The 10,902-nt window shown below is 36.3% G+C and overlaps 1 protein-coding gene across 1 annotated transcript; it reads left to right on the forward strand.

The window, feature by feature from the left end:
• Positions 1 to 1,833: 1,833 nt before the first annotated feature.
• Positions 1,834 to 8,909, forward strand: LOC104911108 (myosin-binding protein C, cardiac-type-like). The gene is made up of 8 exons (XM_010711371.3): positions 1,834 to 1,955; positions 2,211 to 2,297; positions 2,444 to 2,592; positions 3,545 to 3,662; positions 4,429 to 4,477; positions 5,269 to 5,313; positions 7,233 to 7,289; positions 8,516 to 8,909. The coding sequence occupies exons 3-8, from the start codon at positions 2,455 to 2,457 to the stop codon at positions 8,517 to 8,519; spliced, it is 411 nt and encodes a 136-aa protein (XP_010709673.1). The 5' UTR covers positions 1,834 to 1,955; positions 2,211 to 2,297; positions 2,444 to 2,454; the 3' UTR covers positions 8,520 to 8,909.
• The last annotated feature ends 1,993 nt before the right edge of the window (positions 8,910 to 10,902 follow it).

The raw sequence follows: 10,902 nt of genomic DNA on the forward strand, positions 1-10,902 counted from the left end.
TTTTTTTAGTTTAGAGTTTGCACTGTCAAACAAAGTTATTGTGTTCTTTGTGCCTGTTGTAGTTTTCATGGAAATAAACAGGAGGCATTACTTTTGGAGCAATGTAAGCAGTATTTATTACCTATCATTACTTTTTCTGTGTGCATTAAAGGAACAGTTAGATGGGAAATGGAAAAACTTCCCCAGGCTTTCCTGGGTAGATAAAGCCACTAAACTTTGAAATATTTCTAATCCCTTTTTTTTCCTCCAAAATTTTTAGTCTCTATTCAGCACTTCTAGTATTTTGCTTTCTGATATTTCTGATGCTTTCTGATAAAAAAAAAGAAAGAAAGAAAGAAAAAAGAAGCAACTGTATCATGATGTTAGTGAGTTCTTTTGGTCAGCTGAAAAGATACAAACATTTAACAGAAGACAAGATATCCTGATCCAACAACGGTGCACGACAGATTATGAGAAAGGGCTAATCCTAATATGGATTAGGACAATTTAACAGTTGTCAGAGCATATAACAGCATGTTCTTACTGGCTTTTTCACTGACAAAATAAAAAGGTACACATTACACTAGTTGTGTGGTTCTCACTATCTTTTAGGTTAGTTCCAGATAGAACTTGCTACATGTAGACAGCCTCAAATAGCAGCGGTACTGAATTTGGAGTTGGTATTGTAGTCTAAAAGATCTATGTCTTTTATAAACATAAATTGGTAGCAGAGATATGAGGATGCCAAAATGAGCCAACTTTCCTGTATTTGTTATATGCCGATACCTCAAAATAAGCCTTTTCTAAATAGTTACACATCTAAGTTATAAGAGCACCTCCACAGTTAGGATAACTTAGTTCATTTCAGTAAAAAATGAGTTAAAATCGGACTAGATCCAAGGGGATATTCTCTAACACAAGTTAAAAATCACACTTCTCTCTTAAGATACAGATCTGTTACAGTGTAAAAGGGGGGTTGATGCATCATAGTATGTTCTCAGGTATTGTTTTTCAGACCTTAGTTAAGATTAAATTGTAAAGAATAACTGGATTAATCATTATAATTTTCACAAACAAAAATAATTTCAGCTTTTCATTATCAAAACTGTAGAAACTGTCTCGTCACCTGTCCAGACATAGCCACTTCCTTTTGTTACAGAGGAGCCACTCAAATTTTTCTTTGGCTCAACATTGCCAGATTCCTCTGGTAGTAAAGACACTGCAAATAGATGAGAAACTGCACATGGGACTTAAGTGAGGGGTAAGCAAGGCCCTTTGGAAGTTCCTTTGCTACCTACAGGGGAAAAATATTTCAGTAACTGGATAAGTTCAAGAAATTCTACCTCCCTTCCTCTGTCATAGTTGCTTCTTCTTCAAACATTTCTGTGTTCTCTACTTTACCAAATGAACTTGCCTGAATTTGTCTGTAAGATTGTATTTTAACTGAGAGGACATAAGTTTCCAGAGGAGCAAATGACAGAGGGAGTCTCCATATTGATTGCAAAATTGTCTAGATCTTCTCGCAAACTACCGGATCCGCTGTGTTTAGGGCATTACATTCACACACAGAATGAAATGAAATCTCATGAAAAAGCACAGCCTTCATAAAGATTATAACTGCATCACTTTTCACTACTTTTTTCTATTTTTTCTATAACTGAGGCTAACAGTAGCACTAAGCATCAGCTGACAAGTTTCTGCATATCAAGAATGTAGAATTAAAAAATTCACATATTAGTTCTTTCCCACCTCAGCAAAGAGCCTTAGCATCCAGCTGCAAGTAGGCACCTTCTCCTAACAGCAAATCTTCTAAGTCCTAGAAATTGTAGATTTATTCAGAAACAAAGCATTCTCTAATTTAGGTTTTCATTCATCTGCAGAAAAGAGCGAGCCAGTTGCTCCCGCTGAAGCTTCTCCTGCCCCAGCTGCCTCAGAGTTGCCTGCTCCACCAGTAGAAAGCAACCAAAATCCAGAAGGTAATAAAGAACTACTGCTGTTATTTTAAGTGTGGTACATTAACAGAAGGGAAGAACCGGAACAGAAAATCCTTGCAGTAAGTGAGGTAGACACCAGGAGAGTGCTAGTATTAGGTGATAGAGAATAAAGAATAATGAATCTCAGAGACAGAAGAAATATACTGAGACATTTTGAAATGACTTAAATTTATTGTATAGGTCATAACAGAAGCCGATGCAGGAAGTCCTAACTAGTAACTCTTGTGTTTGATGCAGTTCCACCTGCTGAGGTGCAACCAGAAAAGCCTGTAGACCCCATTGGGCTCTTTGTGACACGACCTCAGGATGGAGAAGTTACTGTCGGTGAGTACAAAATCTTAGTGGTTGCAAACTTCACCTTCTGCCTGATTGTTTAGCTCTCCACTAAGGGATTACTGCAGTGACGTAAAAGGTAGACTAAACAAAATAACATTGCTCATAATCTTATTTTATCCTACTTGCCTTACAAGGTGGAAACATCATGTTCACTGCCAAAGTTGCAGGTGAGAGCCTGCTAAAGAAACCGTCAGTGAAATGGTTCAAAGGAAAGTGGATGGACCTGGCAAGCAAAGTGGGGAAACATCTCCAGCTGCGTGACAACTATGACAGAAACAACAAGGTGCAACTGATAGCATAAGATTCTTAGCCTTCTATATATTAATTTTTTATGTGGGGAAAATATAAAATTATCAGGAAATGTTTTAATATTGAAGTACCCAAAGCTCCACACAATGTTATATTTATGCTTGCACATCTATATTTTGACCATGCAGACATGAGACAAGCACTACATTCGGACTCTTTTGTTTACTTTATCTATGATGAATTGAGAAAATACATAGAGGATCGGAGAAGTATTCTTATGCAGAATGTTTTACCTTCCTCTCAAGTAATAAATTCTGATTATATTTAAGAGAAAACAATAAATCAGACATATTTACATATGATCTGTCATATTTCTACACAGATTAAGCATTCAGCTATTTATGTTGGAACTTAATTTTTTCTAGACTAATTTAAGTAGCTAAGCAATTTCTTCCACAAAAATGTCCAGGGAGACACAAGAGAAACATAGGAGAGTCAGAGCCATGGCTTCTCATCCCACATGCTATATGAAGCACTACCACCCTCTTCTGGATGCAACAGAACACAGTTGCACACAAACAAAAGAGCCACTAATTTTGCTGAATTTTTAAATGTACTACGTACGTTTTGGATAGAGGCTATATTTGTTTAATGAAAGCTCTACTTCTGTTTCTAGTGTACAAGAAGTTACCACATGTAATGACTGCGCACACCGGTGCGTCAGTATAGTTTGCTAACATAGCATTATATTCTCTTACAGACCCATACCAATCATACTCTTTTTTTCTGCTCTCACTGAATTGGGAATATGTAATTTTTATGACAGTAATGTGTTACACATTCAGGGCGTTCTTAATCCTAAAAGGAAATGAAAATATTTAATCACTTGTCTATTTGCTTTTATGCCTTAAAATGCTGTATTCTTCCTCTCTCCTTCATCATTTCATTTTCTAACTTACAAAATGTACCACTGGTCTCTGTTCTAGGTGTACATATTTGAAATGGAAATCATAGAAGCAAATATGACTTTTGCAGGAGGGTACAGATGTGAGGTGTCTACCAAGGACAAGTTTGATAGTTCTAATTTCAACCTGATAGTCAATGGTAAGATGAACTCCTGCCTTTCTTACTTCCACTTTTGTTCTTCCTGTATGTCCATCAACTATTCCTTCTGGCACACAGCAGTTACTAGACAAGCATCTGAAATATAGATCTGAAGAGCTTACACTTACAAAGGCCTGTAGATGATAATTAGGATGGGTTGGCAGAGATATAGAGCATTAGAAGGAACACTTGGATGTCACTCTAGTCAAAACTGGAATGCACTTAAAGACAGCACACAGCAAGGTACAAAACAGCCCAACTGCTTTATGGCTTTTTCCCCAATTGCAGGAGATTAGAACAGAGTAAGCAGGTTAATTCTATGTAGTATCCTACGTGGAATTTCTGTACATTGTTACCTATTGCCAGGAATTTACCTTTGCTTTCAGGGGGAGAATAATAACAGACAATTGTTTTCTAATAGTTTCCTCACTGGAGTTTCAAAATACTCTGCAAAGCTAGCATTGAAATTAAAATTTACCAACAGAGGAATTAACAAACAAGAAGGAAGAGAATGCCGTGTTGCAGACAATTATGGAGCATGAGACAGAATTAAGCCACATGTTAAACACCACGTACTGAAAGCAAACAGTCACAGTTATATGCTTAAAGCTACTGCTCCAATCCCCCAGTATGTGACCGATCACAATTTACAATGTAAGAATTTCTGAATAAAGTAACTGGAAAGCTTTTTAAATAGCACTGTATTTTTTCATTATTTTGACTTGTCTATCATCCCACTCTCATTTGTCACTCTTTGTCATATCAGAGGCACCAACAAGTGGAGAAATGGATATTCGTGCTGCCTTCCGACGCACGTGAGTATGTATGGTAGAAACTTACACAGACTGGATTATATTTCCATGCAGAATTCATCACTGTCCTAGACAAAGATTCATCGAAAGGAAAGCTGTTGTATCAACAAGCACAAAGATGGGGATGTCTATTACAATATTTCTACTATTAAAATACAAAATACCATCTAGGAATCATCTAAATAATTTAGACTTTGTACTAGCATGGTTACATCATGCTTTTCTTAATTATGCAGTTGATAATGTCTAACATTTTATGAATTCTAGCATCAATAACATCTGTTTTTTCATTGTTGAGTATTTCTTCTGTTTCCACTTCGGTTTTTCATGTATTTTTGCTAAGTTATTAGACCACGAGCATTCCAACAGACATCAAGTTCTCTAACATAGGGGAAAATGTAATCATGGCAACTGCTTGAAGCTTTCAGTACAAGTGCTATTTTTGTATGAGATTTTACATAGGATCTTACATCCTATCACGAAGAAGTAAAAAAGGCTTGCAGAACTTATCCACGGTCAAATACAGCTATAAGTAGCTGACCAGCCTTGCAGTGATGCCTCAGAGAACATTCACTGCACAGCTGTATTGTGTTAATTTCACTGCAGTGGAATTAGGCTTTCAAGAGTTTCTCTTCTTGCGAGCAGGATTAAAAGAATTATTTCGGAATCATTTGAGAGTGAGTACGTGAGCAGTTTCAGACTGCTCAGATTTTTAGCTCGCTCTTTAAGAAGGAAGCCAAATATAAAACAGAACTATTTAAATCTGAAGCTCTGTGTTTGATACCCTCACTCAGGAGCCTGGCAGGAGGGGGCAGACGGATGACTTCAGCCTTTCTCAGGTAGTCTCTGACTGTGTCAGCAGACAAATTAAAGCCTAACAATGAACTGTCTCTCTCTGATCAGGAAAAGAAAAGGATTAACAAACAAACAAACAAACAAACAATAACAACACAGAACTGGATTCACTTTTGATTATAAACAATTTCCCAATAAATAATGGTTTATAGTATTTAGTGCTACAGGAGACTAGAATGTATAGCAGTAAGTAGTAGTATAAGTGTAAAATACAGAAAACTGTAGTTTGATAGTTCAGTGAGAGGCAGATTCATCACAAAAAACAGCACGTGTTTGGCAAGTAGCATCTTCACGCAAACTTCAAGTGATATGCATGCCTGCCCTTCTGTTCTACATCTTTTCCTCTTGACTGATCATATCCTAACCAAATTTTCTCGAGTAAATGTATCAACTCATATGTGTATAAAAATCTATTGTTTCCTGCCACACTCTCCATCCTAATTTATCATTAAATTTCCCTCCTAACTCTTTTGGTCCTGATGTCTTTTCTACAGTAAATTTAAAAGTTTGAGATGAGATTTAACTCTATGCACACTAAAGCAATTATTAAAGCCATACCTTCCAGAAAAGCTAAACATCGATTGCTGGGCTTTCCTGAAAATCTGATTGTAATTACCATCTTGGAAGTAATAACATGATTAATTCTCCTCCCACCTCTAGATTCTGATTTCCTGAATATTTACTCAGAAGAAGCCCTTTCATATCTGATGTTATAACAGAAATTTCTGTATATTTTATGCCTGCAACCACTGAAAATCTGCTTAAAGCAGGGAACAAAGTGGCCAGAAATATACTTCCTTGCTTGAATGTTATAACGAGAAAATTATCCTTTCTACTACTGTGCTATCTTGAAAGTAATCACAGAAGTAAAAATGATACTTTCTTAATAGAAAGTTCTCACAGCTTATTTAAAACTGCAGTGATTCAAAATTAATATGTTTTTGAATTGTTATTTTTTCTCACCAACCTTGCATTACCAATCAGCACTGAAAAACTTGGCACTCCCTTCCCTTCTATCTTTATCACCAGTACAGTGTCCATGCTTTATCTGCTGAGGCCATTTTTCTACATACTTTTATATTTGTTCATGCCATATCAAGCTCCCCTTACATTCTGTTTGCAGGTCTACAGACAGATTGATATTTTCTGACGTAACTAGCACTGTGTGTTATCAGAGAGACTGTTATTTCTACTACCACTAGTTCAGCTGAAAGAGTAATTTCTGTATATGCATTAATTAAAGATCAGATGCTGCTATGGGAAGAATCAGAATGCTGTGAGATGGTATTGCCAAATTCTTGTTCTCATAAATCAATTCATCACAACATTATTTGTCATGATACTTCTTGAGCAATTTAAAACCCGAGATGAGGTTCAAGTCAGATGACAGAATTCTTCCTTTTGCTCTCCCAACCACCAAGAATGTGATACTTTTTTCTTTATAATGAACTCTAGAATCACAAGGAGACTTACTAGGAAAAAAGTTGGCATAATAGCAAAAGTAATTGTCATTTGCAGCTTTAGAAAGATGGTTTTGTTCAGGTCCATACTATAAACAATACCCATATTCCTGAAACTACAGCTTTCTAAAAGCATCAGTGAGTATAAAGGAGAGCTTCCGTAACATCTGTAGGAGAGCAAAGACATTCCAGATCAATAGGACCACCCAAATAATACCCTGTACAATTCTCCTTATAATCAGTAAATTTCTTAAACCTGTATGAAGGTCAGTATAGACTAAACACCTAACTAAGTCCTCTGCCATATCAGAGCAAATTCAAAACTCTTTCCAAACCTTTCTCCTACTCTCCTACATGGAACATATCTTCTACATCACAATATAGTTTTACAAACTGTCTCCATTTCCTTCTGAAACTAATTAAGTTTTTCTGTTACTACACAGTACTGAAGGATCTGAAGAATCTGGAGAGTTGAATTTTAGTGCCCTACTCAAAAAGAGGTGAGTAAAAATTCATTAATTTTAGAGATGTAAAATTACCAGCTTCTGCGGAATAACTCTGAGAACGCTAGAAGTAGAGTAAGCAGAAGTTTTCTAAGTTTAGAATCCTTGTAGCTGTTCTAAAAAGCAGCTCTAGAGCTAGATCTTTTCTAGCTAGGGCTAGAAAAAAAAATGACAGGTAATTATGGCAGCTTCCTCAAATACTGAGGATTTGCTGTGTTCTTGCTGGGTTTACAGTAGAGAAAAAAAAAAGAACGGATTCCCCCCCCACCCCCGAAGAAAAGCCTGGAACTAGGGCAATTATTTGTTTCCACCAGCATTTTTTCACTTCAAAAATTAAAATTACAATACATATCTATAAGGCTGCCTTACTAAGAACTTTCTGTTCTAAGTTTTTACAATACATGGCAGGAAAGAGCCAGAAAGAGAAGCATTTTTATTAGATATTTAATGTTACTATTATTATTATACTGTACAGCTACATATTAGACACACTATACCAATTTACTATATAGAGCAATTCCATGTTGTATACATATTATACAACATACTTTACTATTTTGATTTTAAGTCTAATTTCTTATTTTCACTTTCTTTTGTGAACTTTCTTCTTCCCATTGTCATCCTTCTTTGGCACAACTGTCTTCACAATCTCTCTATTTATGTTTTTCTTTTTACCACCATTGTAATCTGGATATTTTGGATTCCACTGTTGGCAACAGAGAGTAAGATTTCTTCTACTTTTTGATTATAAATGCATGGCTCACACTAAATATAGGAAACATTTGGTTTGAAACAAAGCATGCGTTACTATCTTACATGTAGAACGTGACAAAAATTAGATGGTAGGAAAGAAAATTATCAGCTGCCAATTTTTTGAGATAGAAATGCTTTTAAACAGTTAGTAGAAATTAATATATTTTCCTGTCCTTTGTTTTTCACCATTGCTTTCTTTTATAAGCATATGTAAATAGTGCTTTAACGTACAAATTTTCTCAATAAGCTGTTGCTTTAAATTCCCATTATTATAGCAATTAGAAATGGGAAGTTCCTTGTTGATCCCACATCATCTGCCTGATCTACATGCTAGTGCCAATCAAATATGCTCTCAATTTTTATTACATCCATCATTCATCATTAAATATGTACAGTGAACATACTACTAAAGTCACTTATTCCATAAATGTACAGACTTCTTCATTACAAAATAATTCTTCTTATTTCAGGTAAAGTTTCCATTGCTCATTATCATCCATTACTACAGGCATGCTTCCTTCTGATTATTGTCCATGGTCGCTCTCTCTTTCTGTCTCCTGAAGTTACTATAGCTATTGGTCACAAGACTCGTGTTTTGCAAATATACATAGCCAGTAGAACTTCTCGCAATCCGTGACTTAGTGAACTCGTGAACCTGTGGTCAGTTTCTGTTCAGGTGTTCGTATCACTGTTTATGAGATGCATTCTAACTTCACAAAGAGTACAGAATCAAGCCATACAGACATCTAAAGTTAGACATCTGACTTTGGAAAGCAATAAAGCCTCAGTAGCATTGTAGCTAGCTTATCTAAAGCAAGCCCCACGTTATATGTGACTTCTAACAAATATAACCAACTAGAAGTGCATTCTGGTTTTGCAGTAACGCTATGACCAGAACCCTCAAAGGGGTCAGCTGGAAGAAGAAAGTACAACAATCAAACTTCCTATAACTGATATTGGTATCTAACTTTCTTGTTTCATCATGAACCCCAGAGAAGTATGAGACAAAAAGTGAATGACTTTTTTTGTCTAATTTTAAAATAAGGAAAATACACTTTCTGAATAACTGCAGTAACCAAAACTGAGAGCTCTAACAGAGTAGTTGTACACACATCCTGTATAGAAAAAAAAAAGAAGAAAGAAAAAAAAAAGGAAAGAGAACCAGTGACCTCTTTTTTGAAGTTTTGAATAAATGGAGACCAACGTGAAAAAATTGTGTTCCTAATTTCTTTTGAGCAAACACAGAACTCTAAAAAGTAGCAAATATCACCAGTATTTCCAGCAATATTCAATTTGATTATCTAACTATTCAATATTTGTTAGACAAAAATAATTTCACTGCATTCTATTAGTGTTTTTGACCCTTTGTGAGTTACAGGAAAGGTCAAAATTTCCTGTTTTGGTAATTTAAGCACACTGATAAATTCACCGTTCCTAGTTGTTCTTCACAGTTGCTTTAGAAGTAATCTGTGAGTCCTTCAGAATTTGCACACAACAGGCTGAAGACTGCTCCTACCTTAAATGAGAACTGAAAGGCATACAAACTTACCATGGAATGAAAATGTTTTTCATTAGAATAGGACAGATAAAAAGGACCTCATGCTGAGGAACTTTAAAGAGCTATGCAGATTCAAAAAGAACTGAAGAATGTTCTTCTACCACTTCTGCTTTGTCCCTCCCTTTTTACAAGTGCCCTCAATCCAGAGGTAATGAACATTCTCTCTATAATAGGAAGAGCTTCTTTTAATATTATATCTCCTATCACTGTAATTTAATTAACTGGTGTTGACATACAGATGTCATGGGCCAAGGAGAGGTCACTGGGAAGAGGAAGGGAACAGCTGTCATAGAACTATTAAATGGGAAAGTGAGCAGAGACCTTGAAGGAGGTGACAGCTGACAGGGTCCATTCAGTTGACAGTAATGAGATAGGAAAGATCCATCTTTGGGATGTACAAAACTATTTTTAACCCTTCCACATATGTTTAAAACATATCAGCTGCATATTCCATTTACAGCAGATCCACTAAGCTCCATCTTAATGCTCCCAAGTGCATAGTTAATGTATGAGGTGATCATCCTTGTTAAGGAACCCCAAAATCAAGGAGTGTAACTTAAGGGTGGGAGAAACTCTGAGAGTCCAAGCTCTCGGTTACTTTTCATACATCATTTAGTTCTTACTGACAGTGCAAGAGTACAGCCTATGTCTTTCTGGAATCAAAAACAATGTTTTAAAAAACAAAATGGTGAGAAGGCATACTGGGATGGTGAAGCCCTTGCCTATAGGCAGAGAATGGATTTCATTTTTTTGTTTTTGAGAATCCAGTTCAACACTACACAAATGATAACGTTTAACTTTTGGTACCAATTTGTCACATACGTGCAAGTTATAAGCTTTCTCCTCTAATTACTGTAAATACTGCTATTTCTTATTTCTTTTATTTCCATTTGCATGCAACTAAGCAGTACTGCCAGACCTAAAAATGGGATGACACTGAGTAATGGAAAAGTTAAAGCAAAAATTAAGGAGGTCTTTTCAATAGCGAGATACATTAGGCCAGGCATGTCCAACCTGCAGTTCCTGCCCACTGCCTCCAGCAGCTCTTCCCCACAGAGTGGCCCCAGGGCACGCGCCCATTGCTCAGCAACAACCAATCCTCTGTGCACTATTAACACTGTTTTGACTAAAACCAGGGCAGGAGGAGGGGATTGCTGTGCAGTGCTGACTCAAGTGATGGCAAGTATTGTATGCATTTTGATATACTGGCTTAAAAAAGTGCTCTGAACAGCAATGAATATCCAAGCCCTGCTTTCAGGTTTGATAAAGGAGTTTGAGAAGAGGTTCCAAGATCGTCAA

This window comes from Meleagris gallopavo, chromosome 5, assembly GCF_000146605.3.
Source record: "Meleagris gallopavo isolate NT-WF06-2002-E0010 breed Aviagen turkey brand Nicholas breeding stock chromosome 5, Turkey_5.1, whole genome shotgun sequence".
Lineage (NCBI taxonomy): Eukaryota > Metazoa > Chordata > Aves > Galliformes > Phasianidae > Meleagris > Meleagris gallopavo.

Coding starts and splice junctions, on each gene's coding strand:
- LOC104911108 (XM_010711371.3), top strand. CDS start 2,455: ATGTTCACTGCCAAAGTTGCAGGTGAGAGCCTGCTAAAGAAACCGTCA. Junction 2,593..3,544: donor ACTATGACAGAAACAACAAG/GTGCAACTGATA, acceptor TCTCTGTTCTAG/GTGTACATATTTGAAATGGA. Junction 4,478..5,268: donor CGTGCTGCCTTCCGACGCAC/GTGAGTATGTAT, acceptor ACCCTCACTCAG/GAGCCTGGCAGGAGGGGGCA.